At 35.2% G+C, this 19,431-nt stretch overlaps 1 protein-coding gene across 3 annotated transcripts; it reads left to right on the top strand.

The window, feature by feature from the left end:
* The first annotated feature begins 15,769 nt into the window (after positions 1-15,769).
* LOC107951667 (glutathione hydrolase 1) lies at positions 15,770-18,627 on the top strand. 3 transcript variants are annotated; one of them, XM_041082167.1, is made up of 7 exons: positions 15,770-16,033; positions 16,200-16,549; positions 16,648-17,166; positions 17,274-17,509; positions 17,628-17,895; positions 17,989-18,126; positions 18,222-18,627. In XM_041082167.1, exons 1-7 carry the CDS (start codon positions 16,015-16,017, stop codon positions 18,447-18,449), a joined length of 1,758 nt encoding a protein of 585 aa, XP_040938101.1. In that variant the 5' UTR covers positions 15,770-16,014; the 3' UTR covers positions 18,450-18,627. The 3 variants fall into 3 exon arrangements, with proteins under 3 accessions (XP_040938101.1, XP_040938108.1, XP_016742283.2); XM_041082174.1 differs by having other exon boundaries at positions 18,200-18,627; XM_016886794.2 differs by having other exon boundaries at positions 15,770-16,084.
* Positions 18,628-19,431: the final 804 nt, after the last annotated feature.

The raw sequence follows: 19,431 nt of genomic DNA, 5'->3' as shown, positions 1-19,431 counted from the left end.
AAAGTAAAATGCATGGCAACAATTAAAGTTATTTACATTTTATGTTGGGTTGATTATTTATTTATATTATAGGGTAAAATTTTGAAAATTAAAATATACTCTAAGTAAGATTTTCAAAACTGAATCGATAGTCAAACTAATCAGTCCACTAGTTCAATTGAACAAATCATTAAAAAATATTTTAAAAATGACAACTAGTTTAATCGTTTTTTAACTTGGTTCAACCAGTTTGTACTGGTTTGCATGTTAACTACTTTGATGCTTCTCTTCGGACTGATACCTTGATTGGTTCAAACAACCGTGACACTAGGTTTCTACACTTCGTATATTTGGAATTTAGTTCTCTTACTTTTATTTTTAAGAATTTGATCCCTCTGCTTTTTGGATTTATAAAGCTACTTTCACAGTATATATAATCACATAACATTTTAATTAAAAAGTTAACAATATTATCTATTTGAAGTAATTAATTACATTATAAAAATATTAAACTAATTACAAACATTATAACAACATAGAGACCAAATTATGTTAGAAATTAAAGTATAAGGACAAATCTTGAATTTAAGCATATTAGAAGGACCGAAATTGAAAATTAACCACTTTTACAAAATGTAAAAAAAAAATAAAAAAATAAAATAAAATGAACGATGGGTGTGTGCCATATGCAGCATGAGGAAGATACTTTGGACTTTAATTCAATATATATATGTATAGATTAAAGGAGGGTGAATAAAGTGGTGGTGCCAAACCATCTAGGAGGGGAAGGAAGATAAGGTATCATTAATGCTTTGAAGTATAACACAACCTTTGGAAACGTTCAAAATCTACTGTAAGTGCTTCTCAACCAAAACAAATGTTTTCTTTGTTCTGTTTTCATTTAACTATATTTTATTTGTTTCCCTTAGAAACAACAATTCTTACATCTCATGTAGCATCATCAACTCCAGTTCCATCAGTACCTGTAACTCCACCAACACAACCTTTGGAAACGTTCAAAATCTACTGTAAGTGCTTCTCAACCAAAACAAATGTTTTCTTTGTTCTGTTTTCATTTAACTATATTTTATTTGTTTCCCTTAGAAACAACAATTCTTACATCTCATGTAGCATCATCAACTCCAGTTCCATCAGTACCTGTAACTCCACCAACAAGTGTATCAACTTTGGTAGAACTAGATCCTACAACTCCAACAATAGCATTGATGCTAGCAAGAATTATCGTTTAGGTAAGCCTCCAAAAACAAGTTAGACCCTCTTCACATGTTCCCATAGAATTGATTCAAAACTTTGTAGGATTGTGGGATATTATCCTCTTACAGACTACCTATGCACACCTTAAGAAACAAGTCTCCAGCAAAAGCATTGAATGCAACAACATATGTTGAGGTAAATGATGATTGTTTTCCTTGTTTGACTAGCATAAATAGCACCTGATATGTATGTGTGTGTAGGGTTTCTTTATTGTCTCTCTATACAAAACAAAAACTACTTCGTTACAGTCAACTCCTTCAACTGAATAAGGTATTTCAATAGACCATTCCCCACCTACTTCAACCAAACCAATTGCCTTGACATAATAGATACTAACAAGACTTACTAAGAGGGGGAAGTAGGTAATGTAGGGAATGAGAGTTTACACCAATGCAATAAATTGAAAAATTCCATAACAAATTCCAATGTTCACATCAATTACATATGCCATTAATCAAAACCTTTGGTAATATTGAACTAAATTGCTAACAGAAAATGTATAACAAAAGCATAATCCAGGTGACAAATAAACTCAATTTATACACAAATATAATAGTTCTTTTTTGAAATAATTGACAGGTATCTTATCGTCTTCTTTTTTAACCGCATAGCTTTCATTCGCATAGTTTAGAATTCCTTATTATTAACCAATTGTTGCGGCTCATTGTTGTTAATTCCCAATTGCCTATTCTTTCTTAGTAACATATTGTGTTGATGAATTAAACAAAAATGTTCCATTGTTTTGTTGTTCTGCTATTCTTCACTTCTCGAAAAAAAAACCATAAATTAATAACACCCCTAAGCCTATTTCAACAATAATCTTAATTACTTTTACGCAACTTCAATAAAAATTTCAAACATCAATAATTTCTCAACAAACAATTTTCTAACAAATTTAACAATCGAGATATAATCTCATAATTCAACATCAATTTAAACATAAAAAAGAAAAAAAAGTTATATCCACCCTAAGCTCCAAACTTTATAAACAATAATTTCACTAACTATAAATCTTGTATTACAACTCATTCTCATCTCACAAATCATAATACCCAAATAAAAATTTCTCAACAAAAACAAAAAAGAAGACGAATATTAATCCAAAAAATTTTCTTCCTTTATTCCACAAAGCGTTGAAGTTGCAGGTTAAAGCTCTCAACCCACAATAACAATATAATTGAATATTTATCCTTTCTAGTTTTTGAGTTCGAGATGGATGAAAAAAAGACATTTTTTAGTTTACTATTCTTATGGTCTAAGGTTAGATCACTTAATGATTTATTTCTAGTTATGATGGGTTTTCAATCTCTTCAAGTTATGGGTTTAGAAATCATTTTGAATTATGGGATTTTATAGCAATGTTTTTAGGGTATCAATTGTGAGTTTTGAAGTCAATGGTGTTTGAGGAGAAAATGGAATATCATGATCAAGAAAATGGAACTTAGGATTTTTAGTAAAATTAGGTTAGATTTTCCTTTAGGTGTAAATGTATATGGAATAAATTATTTTTTTCTTTTTGAACTAGTGTTAGATAGATTTTCACAACTATTTTAAAGACCTATATGTTAGTCAAGTAAGCCAAAACATGTTTTGTAGGATTTAATTTAGTTCCATGTGATGTCGATTGAGTTTTAATTTGATTGGTATTAGTATTGTTGTTAATATAAGAGGATGTAGGTTCGAGTGTATTGAACTGCATTAGTTTTCTATTTAAGGGTTGGAGAGGTGTATATAATATGAACCTATAATAATTGCAACAAATACAAAATCAATTTCTAAAATCTAGAAAGAGTACATTCTTTTGTTTTTAATAGGTAATATTCGAGACTTTGAAAACCTAATTAAAATATTTTGAAGTTTAAGAGCTAAATGCATTATGCAATAATTTATTTAATAATTATTTTTTATGCTATCTTTGTAGTTAGGTAAATAAGTGCAAGTGTGCTTAAAAATATAGTAAGTACTAGAAGAAAATGTATAGTATGTTTTGGAAAAATGGAAAAACATCCAAAACTAGATAGGTAATTGGATGAAAACAATACTCCAAACAAATTAGATTGGTTTTTAAATCAAGCATCTAACATTTAACAAAAGAGAACATTGACATTTTGGGACAGGAAGAAGATGATACATATTATTCCATGTGCTGCTGTCTTATTAAATTGGAAATTAAAATGGCATCAATCACATTTGTCCCTTGGATAATATTTTAAGCCAAACCAATTGATCCATGATAATATGATATCTATGAGATCTGTAGTACAAGAGTTAAACTCAAACTTAATATTTTTCAAAGGAGAAAGAAACACAAAGGAAAGAGATGAGGAAGACTACTACTACTATTTCTACATCATGTAAGAAATATCCTTTCATTTGCTTTGACTTGTAGTTTTCATTTCATATTGTTTTACTGAAATGTTGGCACTGCCATGCTTGCATGCTTCAGTAGCTTTCTATTATCTTTCTAAGTATGATGGCAAGGTTATTATAGGGTGTTTATATATACATATATTCCCAGATCAAATAAGGCTGAAACATGATTTTTAAATCCCCCTCCCCTCTCCTCCATTGGTGAAAATGCCTGATCATGCGTATTTTCCTATGATACATTTATTTTTTAGTAGAACAAGAAGAAGAGAATCGAATTCAAAGCCCATTTCTGTTTCTCTTTATTTTATTTAATCAGATGAATATGATGCATGCATTTCAATAGCCAAATGTCGAGTGGCGAGTGCTAAAGAAGGAAAAGTTTGAAAAGAGAATCCTATATTAAATACATAAATGGAGAGGAAATAAATGTCGTTGTTCTACTATGTAAATATGTAAGTACGAGGCTACTTAGTGTAGGTGTTCATGTTTAAAATATTAATCTTTGACAGAGGGAGAAGGGCTGTGAATTTTTATGAATCATGCTTATTTCTGGTGTTGAACTCAAGCAGGTCATGATTTACCCAATATTGCAGTAATGTTGTGGATCACCATTTCACTTCTCTTCTTCGTGGTCTCCCCTGCTACTTCAACAGAGGTAGATGGTGCAATTGCTTCCACTAAACAGAGACGTGAGCAAATCGTTGCACGTCAAGGCGCAGTTGCTGCCGACGATGGCCGATGTTCGACGATCGGGATGAATATTCTCTGGAACGGAGGCCATGTTGAAAAGTCAAATTAAAAGGGGTGTTGAAAAGTCAAAAAAATGGGAGGTGCAAGTGGCACCGAAAGAAAAAAATGGTAGGCAAGTTGTTTAAAGTTGAATGGGATAATTGCAATTTTGGTCCCTAATTTTTTAGGCCATTTGCAAGTTAGTCCCTGAACCTCAACTATAAATAGGCCTAACCATTTCTCATTTACACCATCCCAACCAATCTTTCTCTCTTAGTTTTCTTTCTTCTCCCATTTGAGAATTCTTAAGGAATTCTATTTGTTTGTAATATTTTGAAGATAGTAAAGTTATCATCTGGTGTTAGTGCCCGAGGACGTAGGTATAATTTACCGAACCTCGTTAAAACTCTTGTGTTCTTTCTTGTCCTATTTTTCTTTCAATATTTGAGGGTATAATAGTAGTATTTAATTGTGCTATTAAATTACTATAGAAGGGATATTCTGACTAAGGAAAGACTTGGTATTTAAGAGATCCATGTGATCCACCTCTCTTCCCTGGGAATTGAACTTTGTGTGATTTTTTAGTACAATAATTTACACGCTTCCGACCCTATTGGAACAACAAGTGGTATCAAGAGCCGAAGGTTAATCGTAGTATGCTCTGTGGTTGCAGTTTGAACTGATCTTCCACATCAGAAAAGATTTTCTTAGGTATATTGAAAGATTATGGAGAAAACGATCGGTGTAGGAGCTTCAACATCGTCCATATGGACAAGACCGACAATTGCAAATGCAAGACTGGCCGTGGAGATCTTTGATGGCACGGGCTATTTTGGTATGTGGCAAAGTGAGGTTCTAGATGCCCTTTTTCAGCAGGGTCTAGACATTGCCATTGATGAAAAGAAACCAGATGATGTACAGGAGAAAGATTGGAAGGCGATCAATCGGTTGGCATGTGGCACAATTCGATCATGCCTTTCTCGAGAGCAGAGGTATGCTTTTTCAAAGGAGACTTCTGCAAATAAGTTGTGGGTGGCACTTGAAGAAAAATTTTTGAAGAAAAACAGTCAAAATAAGCTCCACTTGAAGAAAAGACTATTTCGCTTCTCTTACGTCCCAAATACCGCAATGAATGATCACATCACCAAATTTAATCAGTTAGTCACTGATTTGCTAAATATGGATGAGACATTCAAAGATGAAAATTTGGCTTTGATGCTGTTGGGGTCACTTCCTGAGGAGTTTGAGTTCCTAGAAACTACTCTACTTCATGGCATGAGTGATATATCTCTGAGCGAAGTCTGTGCAGCCTTATACAGTTATGAACAGAGAAAGAATGACAAACAGAAAAACTCAATCAGAGATACAGAAGCTTTAGTAGTCCGAGGTCGTTCATACACTCAGAAGAAAACTCAGAAGGGGAGATCAAAGTCAAAGTCCAGACTCGGGAAAGATGAATGTGCCTTTTGTCATGAGAAAGGCCACTGGAAGAAAAATTGTCCAAAGCTGAAGAATAAGGGAAAAGCTGCTGTAGATGCTTGTGTTGCAAAACATGATACTAGTGACTCTGAACTATCACTGGTTGCATCATCATCGTCGTTCCATTCAGATGAGTGGATATTGGATTCGGGTTGTACCTATCATATGTCCCCTAACCGGGAGTGGTTCTCTGATTTAGTAGAACTAAATGGATGAGTTGTTTATATGGGCAATGACAATGCCTGTAAAACTGTTGGGATAGGTTCAATCCAATTAAAGAATCAAGATGGATCAACCAGAGTTCTGACTGATGTTCGGTTCGTGCCCAGTTTGAAGAAAAATCTCATCTCATTGGGAGCCTTGGAATCCAATGGTTCAGTTGTTACTATGAGAGATGGGATTTTGAAAGTGACATCTGGTGCACTTGTGATATTGAAGGGCATCAGGAAAAATAACTTGTATTACTACCAAGGTAGTACAGTTATTGGAGCAGTCGCTACAGCTTCCGGTAACAAAGAATTGGACTCAATGCAGTTGTGGCATATGAAGTTGGGACATGCCAGCGAAAAATCCTTGCAAATTCTGGCAAAGCAAGGATTTTTGAAAGGTGCAAAGGCTTGCAAATTAAAATTTTGCGAGCATTGTGTTCTGGGAAAGCAAAAGAGAGTGAAATTCGGTACTGCTATGCATAATACAAAAGGTATTTTGGAATATGTTCACTCAGATGTGTGGGGGTCTTCCAAGACACCTTCATTGGAAGGAAAACACTACTTTGTTACTTTTGTTGATGACTTTTCCAGAAGAGTTTGGGTGTATACCATGAGAACTAAGGATGAAGTGCTTAGAGTTTTTCTTAAATGGAAAACTATGATCGAAAACCAGACTGGCAAGAAAATCAAGCGGCTTAGGACGGATAATGGAGGGGAATATAAAAGTGATCCGTTCTTCGATGTGTGCCAAAAGTATGGTATTGTTCGACACTTTACAGCTAGGGATACACCACAGCATAATGGATTGGCAGAGCGTATGAATCGAACATTGCTGGAGAAAGTTCGATGTATGTTGTCCAATGCTGGGTTGGGCAAGTAATTTTGGGCCGAGACTGTGACATACGCTGGTCATCTTGTTAATCGTTTGCCATCATCTGCATTAGAAAGAAAAACTCCTATGGAGGTATGGTATGGAAAACCGGCTACAGATTATGATTCCTTACATGTGTTTAGATCCACTGCATATTACCATGTGAAGGAGTCAAAGTTAGATCCGAGGGTAAAGAAAACTCTCTTTATGGGAATCACTTCTGGAGTGAAGGGATAAAGAAAATGATCTGTAGCAGAGATGTTACCTTTGATGAATCTGCCACATTGAAAAAGGTAGCATATAAAGATATTCAGACGAGCAATACTCCACAGCAGGTGGAGTGTACTCCAAAACATGTGGAGTTTGAGCAGATGGGGATTTGCCCAGTTAATAAGTCTAATTCTCCAGCCACAATGGAGGAATTAGAGGTTGAAGAGGTTCTGACCCAAGAACCACTAAGTACACCAGAACCAGTTGCAGTTGCAAGGCCACGGAGAGAAATTCGTAAACCTGCTCGATTTACTGATATGGTGGCCTACGCCCTTCCCATTGTTGATGATATTCCTATCACTTATCAAGAAGCAATGTAAAGCTTAGAAAGTGATAAATGGAAAAACGCCATGGATGAAGAAATGCAGTCTCTCCTGAAGAACAATACTTGGGAGTTGGCGCAATTACCGAAAGGTAAAAGGGCAATCGGATGCAAGTGGGTATTCGCAAAGAAAGATGGATCTCCTAGCAAGAAGGATATTCGCTATAAGGCAAGATTGGTAGCTAAAGGCTACGCTCAGAAGGAGGGAATTGACTACAATGATGTATTTTCCCTTGTTGTGAAGCATTCCTCCATTAGAATTTTGTTAGCCTTGGTAGCACAGTTGAATTTGGAACTAGCTCAACTTGATGTTAAGACGGCTTTCTTGCATGGTGAGTTAGAAGAGGAGATCTATATGACTCAGCCCGAAGGATACACAGATGCTGGTGGTAGAAATTGGGTTTGTAAGCTGAACAAATCGCTATATGGATTGAAGCAATCCCCGAGGCAGTGGTACAAGCGATTTGATAGCTTTATGAGAAGGCAGAAGTACACAAGAAGCAAATATGACAATTGTGTGTATTTGCAGAAGCTGCATGACGGATCTTTCATTTATCTACTCTTGTATGTTGATGATATGTTAATCGCTTCGAAGAGCCAAAAAGAGATAGATAAGCTGAAGGCTCAGTTGAATCAAGAGTTCGAGATGAAAGATCTAGGTGAGGCCAAGAAGATTCTCGGCATGGAGATAAGTAGAGATAGACAGAGAGGCAAGCTTTGTTTGAATCAGAAGAAATATCTGAAAAAGGTATTACAATGTTTTGGTGTAAATGAAAACACAAAACATGTAAGTACCCCACTTGCTTCTCATTTGAAACTTAGTGCTCAATTATCTCCGAAAACTGAAGAAGAAAGAGAATATATGGCAAAAGTCCCATATGCTAATGCAGTTGAGAGTTTGATGTATGCGATGGTGTGTACGCGGCCTGACATTTCACAAGTTGTTGGAGTTGTGAGCAGGTATATGCATGATCCTGGAAAAGGACATTGGCAAGCTGTGAAATGGATTCTACGGTATCTTCGAAAACCCGTAGATGTTGGTTTAATTTTTGAACAGGATGAAGCACTTGGTCAGTTTGTAGTTGGATATGTTGATTCCGACTTTGCTGGTGATTTAGATAAATGTCGTTCAACTACGGGGTATCTGTTTACTCTTGCGAAAGCCCCAATGAGTTGGAAGTCTACCTTACAATCTACAGTAGCTGTGTCTACTACAGAGGCAGAATATATGGCAGTTACAGAAGCTGTTAAGGAGGCTATTTGGCTTAATGGATTGTTGAAAGACTTAAGAGTTGTTCAAAGTCACATAAGTTTATATTGTGACAGTCAGAGCGCTATTCATTTAGCGAAAAATCAAATCTATCATTCAAGAACCGAGCATATCGACGTAAGATATCACTTTGTGCGGGAAGTCTTTGAAAAAAGAAAAATTCTACTTCAGAAGATTCCGACAGCAGATAATCCCGCAGATATGATGACCAAGGTGGTAACAACAATCAAGTTTAATCATTGTTTGAACTTGATTAACATCCTGAGAATTTGAGCACCTTCAGGTGTATGGCGCTCGAGAGCGCATTTGGAGGCACTACAAAAGATAACTTTATCGAATTTGGGGAGTTGAAGGAAGTGTGTGAAGATGTGATTATCCTAATCAAATCTTCAAGGTGAAGATTGTTGAAAAGTCAAATTAAAAGGGGTGTTGACAAGTCAAAAAAATGGGAGGTGCAAGTGGCACCGAAAGAAAAAAATGGTAGGCAAGTTGTTTAAAGTTGAATGGGATAATTGCAATTTTGGTCCCTAATTTTTTAGGCCATTTGCAAGTTAGTCCATGAACCTCAACTATAAATAGGCCTAACCATTTCTCATTTACACCATCCCAACCAATCTTTCTCTCTTAGTTTTCTTTCTTCTCCCATTTGAGAATTCTTAAGGAATTCTATTTGTTTGTAATATTTTGAAGATAGTAAAGTTATCATCTGGTGTTAGTGCCTGAGGACGTAGGTATAATTTACCGAACCTCGTTAAAACTCTTGTGTTCTTTCTTGTCCTATTTTTCTTTCAATATTTGAGGGTATAATAGTAGTATTTAATTGTGCTATTAAATTACTATAGAAGGGATATTCTGACTAAGGAAAGACTTGGTATTTAAGAGATCCATGTGATCCACCTCTCTTCCCTGGAAATTAAACTTTGTGTGATTTTTTAGTACAATAATTTACACGCTTCCGACCCTATTGGAACAGCAGGCCATGCCATCGATGCAGCGGTGGCTGCTTCCCTTTGCTTGGGGGTTGTAAGCCCGGGATCAAGTGGAATAGGTGGAGGAGCCTTCATGTTAATTAGAGAAGCTAATGGGAAAGCACAAGTATTTGACATGAGAGAAATAGCTCCAATGAAAGCCTCTCAGGTGAACAGCAAATTGATTGGCATTTCCATATGTTGAATATCCATCTGTTTATTTGTTTGTTTTTTCTTCATTAATTACTCCATTTTTCTCCATATCCAGAACATGTATGCAGGCAATGCTAATCTAAAAGCCAATGGTGGTCTCTCTATTGGAGTACCAGGGCAACTTGCAGGCCTTCACAAAGCTTGGAAACAACATGGAAAACTTCCATGGAAAAGACTGGTGAAACCAGCTGAGAGTCTTGCCCGAAAAGGGTTCAAAGTTTCTCCATATCTCCAAATGTAGATGGAAAGTTAGAAATCAGCAATCATGGCAGATAAGGGGCTTCGAGAAGTCTTCACATCAAATGGGGAGCTTTTGAAAGTTGGTGATATTTGTTATAACAAGAAGCTAGCAAAAACTCTTCGAAAGATTTCAGTATATGGGGTACACGCTTTCTATAATGGATCCATCGGGTTTAATTTAGTAAAAGATGTTCAAAAAGCTGAGGGGATACTCACATTAACTGACTTGAAGAAGTATGAAGTTAAAATGAGGGAACCCATCACAGCTAACGTACTAGGCCTTAAAATTCTTAGCATGCCACCGCCTTCCTCAGGGGGAGTTTCGATGACACTAGTAAGTATACTCTGGTTCATGCTTTCTGTCACAATTAACATCAATTTGTAAGATATTGTCAGAGTTTGATAGCTTGGTTTTTTTTTTAATCTTATTGTAATAGATATTGAACATTCTTGCCCAATATGCAATCCTAACCGGCCTTACAGGATCACTTGGAACCCATAGACTAATAGAAGCATTGAAACATGCATTTGCAGTAAGGATGAACTTAGGTGATCCTGATTTTGTAAATGTTTCCCAAGTTGTAGCCGATATGCTCTCTCCCAAGTTTGCACAAGAGTTAAAGAAAACCATTCATGACAACATGACTTTTGGTCCCAAGTACTATGGTGGAAGGTAAAACAACTGTAACCAAATAACCTTTAAATAAACATGCTTGCTTTTCTCCATCTCAATTAACTTTGATGTTAAAAATTTTGCATCCTGGCAGGTGGAACCAGATCGATGATCATGGCACCAGTCACGTATCCATAGTGGATACCAACAGAAACGCTGTAGCAATAACTAATACAGTGAATGCATTCTTTGGTTCAAAAATACTGTCACCAAGTACTGGTATAGTCCTCAATAATGAAATGGATGACTTCTCCATGCCGAGTAACAATAGCTCAAAAGATACCCCACCGCCGGCACCATCCAACTTCGTCCGCCCTGGCAAAAGGCCCTTATCTTCTATGACACCCACAATCATTTTGAAGGTTTGCTGCTTCAAAACATAATCTAACATCTAAAAAAATGATGGGTTTTTCACACATGTAATTCTTCAGGATGAGAAGCTGAAAACGGTGGTGGGTGCAAGTGGAGGAGCTAATATCATCGCTGGGACTACACAGGTTTTTTTGAACCATTTTGCTCTTGGGATGGATCAACTCTCGTCTGTCATGGCACCAAGGGTCTACCATCAGGTTTTTTTTTTTTGCATAACACTCTTGTCATTTACAATCTGGGTTTGGTTTTCTTGATTTATCTGATAAAGGGGTGAGCAAAACTTGATTCGACTCGAAAAAATCGAAAAAAATCGAATTTCGAGTTAAACGAATCGAGTTATTCGAGTTAATCGAGTTATTCGAGTCAACTCGAATTTTTTTTCGAATTTCGAGTTCGAATCGAGTTGAGTTTTCGAATTCGAATAACTCGAATAATTCGAATAATTCGAATATTAAACTATAGTATTTTACATTTTTACCCTAAACTCCCAAACCTTTTTACTTTTCCCTCAAAATTTTTACTCCTTCCTACTTTCCCCCCAAAACTTTTACTCCCCTTCTATCCCAACCTCCCAATCTACCCAAAATCCATTTCCCACCAAAATTTTACTCTCCCATTTACTTTTTCTCAAAATTTTTTATTTTCCCCCATAATTTTTACTCCCTCCCACTTTCCCCCTAAAACTTTTACTTCCTTCCAATTCCACCTCCCATCTTCCCCAAATCCATCCCCCCCCAATTTTTTTTTAATATTTTCCCTCCAAAATTTTACTCGTCCTATTTACTTTCCCTCAAACTTTTATCCCCCAAAACTTTTTATTTTCCTCCTAAATTTTTACTTCTCACCTTTTACTCTCAAATAAAAAATCAAAATTATCCCAAAAAAATCACTAAACATAAATAGTAATAATTTTATTTATATCTACTATTTATATTATTAAATTAAATTTCACATTTTATATTATTTATATTATTAAATTGTTTAGTGATATTGAATATTTATATTAAAATTAAATTATTAATTATGCCATTAAATATTCATGTTAAAATTTTATATTGGTATTCACATTTTATCTTTAAAATAACTTTTATTAAAAAATCATATTTTTACATTTAATATATTTTTTAATTCCAAAATATATAGTGACAAGAATGTAAAGATAATTGAAAAAACTAAGCAAGCAAATAAGTTAACCCGTATATAAAAGATTAATAAATAAATTATGAAGTGATGAAAGTTAATAAAAATTTTGATTAAGGTGGATAAATTTTATTATGATGGATGACAGTTATTACAAGGACCCAAAATTATTTTTTAAAATTTAACTCGAACAAATAAATTCAATTCGATTCGATTCGAATTCCATCTCACTCGACTCGATTCGATTTGAATTCCATCTCACTCGACTCGATTCGAGAAAATTTCAAATCAGATTAGGATGATAAAATATGATTCGTCAAATCGATTAACTCGAAATTTTTTCATTCGATTCGATTCGATTCGATCGAATGCTCACCCCTATCTGATATTATTTTCTTTATGTGTTGATGTAGCTGATACCCAATGTTGTGAAGTATGAGAACTCGACAAATGTGATTGGCGACCATTTTGAAGTGCCTGAAACAATCAGGAAAGACCTTCAAAAGAAGGGACATATACTACAAGGTCCAGCCAGTTTAAGTGTTAGCCAATTTATAGTTCATAATTTAGATGGTTTGAAGGGAAATGGAGAACTTGTGGCAGTTAGTGACCCTAGAAAAGGAGGGTTCCCTGCCGGTTTCTAATACCCACGTTTAGTCGGATTGTGGGTGATGAAATTCAGGTCGCATGTGTGAGATTATAATCTTATGATCATTATTTAATCAAAATAATTGAGAGTGAAATATATATTTAATCAGGATATCCTAATTTCCTGTTAGAGACCATCTACAATATCACGTTAATCTGCTCCAAGCCCCATCAAATTTCCATCAGCACTTTTCTACTGGCATCTATTTTTAGCTTGAAACTACTTGTAATTCTCTTTCCCCTTATCTTTTTGTTCTGTGCATGAATATTCTTTCGTTCATGCTTCAAAAAGCAAATGAAAATGGATCCTTATGTGGAACTAAGATATCTAAAAATGCCCCCTATTAATCATCTTCTCTTTACAGATGACTGCTACATTTTTTTTAATGCTTCTCTACAGACTTGCAAATCTCTCAAGGCCTTGCTTACAAGATGTTGCTCTCTCTCATGTCTCCAAATAAATTTTGCTAAGTTCGAGCTCTTTCTCAGTCTTTCTACCAAGCAACATGTGAAGAGATGGTTTAGTGGCATCTTTAGCCAAAAAAGTTTTAACTTTTCTGGAAGGTATTTGAGGCTTGAGCTAGAGAAATTGCATAAGAAGAAAGAGTTCTTTTACGACTTCTATATAAGATTAACAGCAAGCTAGCTTCATGGAGGACAAAATGCCCGTTGTTGGATGGGAGGCTCACTCTTATTAAATCCACTCTAACTTTGCTTTCCCTCTTCCCCTTTCTACTTTCAAGCCCCCACGAACATTTATGATGAAATTGATAAGACAATTAGGGCCTTCTAGTAGGGTCACGACACAAACACTTGGCAATTTCATCCTTGTCAATGGGATAAGCTTTGCGCTCCCATCTCACAAGGGGGCTTGGAAATCCGTAAGACTAAATGAAGCCCTCCTCTCGAAAGTCGCAAGGCGAATAATGACGGGCCAAAATTGTATGCTCTCAAAAGTTCTTAGAGCTCAATATTGCAGTCACACCCCCTTTGAATCTGTTAATCCAAAACCTTCTTACTCTTGGGTCTGGAAAGGCATTTTACTAGGTAAGGATATTTGTAACAGAGGAAAGGGTGTTTAGTTCTGGGGTGGAAGAAAGAGTTGGACACTGTTGAACCATATGACTCCGACTTCCAAGTTCAAGCTGTTAGTACAAAAACTTCGCTAAGAAAAATCACGACTACACGAATGAAACACGAACAACAACTTGAATAAAAGACCAAGAAATAAGATGAGATTTTAAAGCGTGTATCAAGTTAATATCTTCTAAGTTTCTATTCGCCCTAGCTATACTTGATGTGCAAATGAGTTTCAAGCAAATAAACTTAAAAGATACAAAGAAATTCGATTACTATTTTTGCACTAATGAAAATAGTCCACTAAGCACTAACCAATGTAAATGAAAAAATCAATTTCTATAACGAAATTCTACAGGAATTTTTTATAAAACAATATAATAATATTAGAAGATGGAGTAAAGATAGAATTTTAGAACTTATTGGTATGGTTTCGAAATGAAATCTTATTCCTATTTATAAGAATTTTCATCTAATAATATAACTATTCAAGTAATATTATTTGAATAGTTATAATTTTTTGTCAAAAATTAAATATAACTCTTAAACAATAAGCAAAAGATATAATTTTTGATTTATTACATCTTTTCATTTATAGTTATTGAAACGCTATATATAAATATTATTGAAAATGTTCCAACACAAACCTACCTCTATCCTCATCTCATCATTTGGGATCAAAATAAGTCCCATAAATCTCTTGACACCAAGAGAGCCTTTGATCTCCTTTGTAAAACAGTCCCCATACATGGAGGAGATGAGAAATTAGTTCGCTTCGACTCTCTTACCAACTCATCTATCTCCAATTAGATTTTACAATGGCTCCAAGGAAATTGTACCAACTCTCACAATTCAAGAAATTTCTACATTGCTTTAACATGTACCTTTTGGGTTATATGAAAATCGAGAAATAAACTTATCTTTCGAGGATCTAATCCATGTCCTATAGGGGCCATTATAATAATTCCTGATCTTTATCTTTCGATTCTCAGCACCTATCTCTGCTCATTCATCTCAGACTTTTCAATCAAAGAATCAACCTTTTCTCAACCTTGGTGATCACTTCTCCCTATTGTGATAGAAGGATATGACTCGAGTAGCAACCAGTGTTAAGAACTATAATGGATTCCAATTGCTATCCATTCGAAGCTTCATGTTTGCTAGCAAATTTTAGGCTAGAATTCTTATCTTCCGCGCTATTGTTTTGTCCAATATTATTTTTTTAATTTTAAAGTCTCACAATATTTTTGCTTGTAAGTTATTGAAGACCAACATCATTCTTGAACGCACTAAAACAACATTTAAAGCCGTTGAGAACCTCCAATTTGTCACCATTGAACAACAACTAAAAAACAACCACATGTTAACAAGAGAAACAACGAAATGGACAACATGTACTTTCATTAAATTTCGTTGATAGTAAAATTATTCCTTAATGATAGTAAAGAAAAAAAAAACTACTTATACAATTAAAAAACATTATTATTATTGTTAAATAAAAAAATAACACGTCAACTTATAACAACGCACCACATGTCTGCATTTTATCCATGTAATCAATGTGTGTAGTGTATACTTGGTGTGAAACTAAAAATAGAAAGTATTTTCTAATTAAATGGAGAACAAGTATTGTCGAAATTGTTTCTGTCTACATTTTTGTTTGAAACTCTCCGTCGCCCAAACTCCATCTCTTCTTGAAACTTGGGGTTTCACCTTTCCAAATATTCATCTATTCTATTCTATTCTCGTTCGTGTCTTAGTTGATTTTGAACTAACAAAATTACTAATCTTCCAAAGGTTCTGCAATGTCGAGTGAGTGCTCAAAATTACGCCATGGTTCGAGGGGTATTCACTGCTCTTGCAGATCGAGGGCACATACTCCTTAAAGTAAATAGAAGAAATTCTACAGATGTTAAAAATACGAAGAGGTTGACCTGAATTTATTCAAACATGATCTTTAAATCCCCTTCCCCATTAATGTAAATGCCTGATCATGTATTTTTCTGTAATGCATTTTTTGTTTGTTTACTGTCTTTTTATGTTTGAATTTTTTTCTTTATTTGTTTCAATATGAATGATCTTTGAATATTGCAGTAATGACATTGATGTTGTGGATCACCGTTGCACTCCTCTTCTTCCTGGTCTCCCCTGCAACTTCAACTGAGGATGGTGCAAGTGCCTCCACGAAACGGAGACGTCAGCAAATTGTTGCACGTCATGGCGCAGTTGCTGCTGATGATGGCCGATGTTCGACGATTGGGTTGAATGTTCTCCGGCACAGAGGTCATGCCGTCGATGCAGCGGTGGCTGTTTCCCTTTGCTTGGGGGTTGTAAGCCCAGGATCAAGTGGCTTAGGTGGAGGAGCCTTCATGCTATTCAGAGAAGCAAATGGGAAAGCACACGTGTTTGACATGAGGGAAACAGCTCCAATGAAAGCTTCCCAGGTTCACACCACCTAATACTAATTTTTTTCATATGTTGAATACCCATCTGTTTTTTGTGTTTTTACTTCTTTAATCACTCCAATTTTCTCCATATTCAGAACATGTATGCAGGCAATGCTAATCGCAAAGCCAAGGGTGGTCTCTCCATCGGAGTGCCAGGGCAACTTGCAGGCCTTCACCAAGCTTGGAACCAACATGGAAGGCTTCCGTGGAAAAGACTGGTGAAACCAGCTGAGAATCTTGCTCGAAAAGGGTTCAAAATTTCTCCATATCTCCACATGCAGATGGAAAGCTCGAAATCAGCAATCATGGCAGATAAGGGGCTTCGAGAAGTCTTCACATCAAATGGGGATCTTTTGAAAGTGGGTGACATTTGTTATAACAAGAAGCTAGCAAAAACTCTTCGAAAGATTTCAGTATATGGGGTAGAAACTTTCTATAATGGATCCATTGGATTTAATTTGGTAAACGACATTCAGGAAGCTGGTGGGATACTGACAATAACTGACTTGAAGAAGTATAAAGTTAAAGTAAGGGAACCCATTACAGCTAACATTCTAGGCCTTAAAATTATTACCATGCCACTGCCTTCGTCAGGGGGAGTTTCAATGATGCTAGTAAGTATATTATGGTTCATCTTTAATACCATGACATTTAGCATCATTATGATTTTAATGGTAATAAAAAAGTCTGATAAATTGGGATTTTTACCTTCTTGTAACAGGTATTGAACATTCTTGCTCAATACGCAATCCCATCAGGCCTTTCAGGATCACTTGGAACCCATAGACTAATAGAAGCATTGAAACATGCATTTGCAGTAAGGATGAATTTAGGTGATCCTGATTTTGTAAAGGTTTCCAAAGTAGTAGCCGATATGCTCTCTCCCAAGTTTGCACTAGAGCTGAAAAAAACCATTAATGACAACAGGACTTTTGGCCCCAATTACTATGGTGGAAGGTAAAACCACAATTACCAAATAACCTTTAAATAACCATAATGCTCTGTTTCTGTACATCCCATGCTTGCTTTTCTCCATCTGAATTAACTTTGATGGTAAATTTTTGCATCCTGGCAGGTGGAACCAGATCCATGACCATGGCACCAGTCATGTATCCATAGTGGATACCAAGCGAAACGTTGTATCCATAACTAATACAGTGAATGGATATTTTGGTTCAAAAATACTGTCTCCAAGCACTGGTATAGTCCTCAATAATGAAATGGATGACTTCTCCATGCCAAGTAACAATAGCTCCGGAGTTACCCCACCGCCGGCACCGCCCAACTTTGTCCACCCTGGCAAAAGGCCATTATCGTCTATGACACCCACAATCGTTTTGAAGGTTTGCTGCTTCAAACATAAACTAACATCTAAAAAAAATAATTCGTTTCTATCCATTTAGGGAAAGTTTGGTTTTTCACACGTGATTCTTCAGGATGAGAAGCTGAAAGCGGTGGTGGGTGCAAGTGGAGGAGCTAATATCATTGCTGCGACTACACAGGTTTTATTGAATCATTTTGCTCTGGGGATGGATCCACTCTCGTCTGTCATGGCACCAAGAGTCTACCATCAGGTTTTTTTTTTCTTTTGCTGAAAACTCTTGCCATTTACATTCTGGGTTTGGTTTTGTTGATTATCTGTTGTAGTTTCCATTGTGTGTTGATGCAGCTGATACCCAACGTGGTGAGGTATGAGAATTGGACAAGTGTGATTGGTGACCATTTTGAAGTGCCTGAAACAATCAGGACAGACCTTCGAAAGAAGGGGCATGTCCTAGAACGCGCAACCAGTACAACTGAGAGCCAATTTATAGTTCATGATTTAGATGGTAAGGGACATGGAGAACTTGTGGTAGTTAGTGACCCTAGAAAAGGAGGATTCCCTGCCGGTTTCTAATGCCCCATTGTGTGGGACTGGAGGAGATGCAATTTAGGTAGCAAGTAAGAGATAAGTTGTAAGCAACGAATGAAAAAAAATCGTGATATTCAGATTATTCAATTAAAACTATCATAAGTTATGTATTTTGGTTAATATTGGTTTTCTTTACATGAATAAAATGGTTAAATTATCGGTAGATGCTGATTTTAAAAAATATTTTGAAATTTAGACTGAATTTTTTATTATTTAAAAAAATAGGCTATTTTTGTTGACGAGGTGTAAAAGCGGGTCATGTGGACCTACCTGATTTTGAAAACCACTTTATGCAGAAAGTGTTTTTTATTTACATGTCATTACCTTTAGTCAGATGGTTAAGAATTGATTTTTATCTTTAGACCCTAATAAGGCTTCTAAAATTAACAGTTCATGAATAATTCGATTTTTGTTCGTTTATGTTTATTTATTAAGCTAAATAAATTAACATGAATAAGATTTTGAGGCTTCGAACATAAACAAAGTTTGTTCAGTTCATTTATGTTCATGAACAAACTTGTTTAAGTTTGTTTAAAACTCGATTAATAAATCATTTAAAGCTTGCTTATTGTTCTATTAGTATATATCAATAAAATTATTATGATTTATGTGTTTTTTTATAATATAATTATTAATATTTATGTTTGACTATTTTATATTTTAAAAATAATATATATATGCATATGCATATGTTTATTGTTTGTTTATTAGTTATTCATGAACCTTGTTTGTAAACCTTTTTAATTATATGTTCGTGAATATGTTCGTTTAACTTAAATGAATAAATATGATCATACATAATTTTGAATAAACGATCGCAAACAAATATTTTGGAATTCTTAACGAATCGAACACAAAAAAAGATTAAAAATAGACAAACAAAAATGAACAGAGGTCTGTTTGTTCAAGCTCGATTCATTTACAATCATAAGTCTCAAGTTTGATTCCTTCTAAGCATATTTGGTTA

Source organism: Gossypium hirsutum, chromosome A02 (genome assembly GCF_007990345.1).
Source record: "Gossypium hirsutum isolate 1008001.06 chromosome A02, Gossypium_hirsutum_v2.1, whole genome shotgun sequence".
Classification (NCBI taxonomy): Eukaryota; Viridiplantae; Streptophyta; class Magnoliopsida; order Malvales; family Malvaceae; genus Gossypium; species Gossypium hirsutum.
Note: the sequence above shows the minus strand (reverse complement) of the source record. Positions and strands in the feature narration are given on the sequence as shown.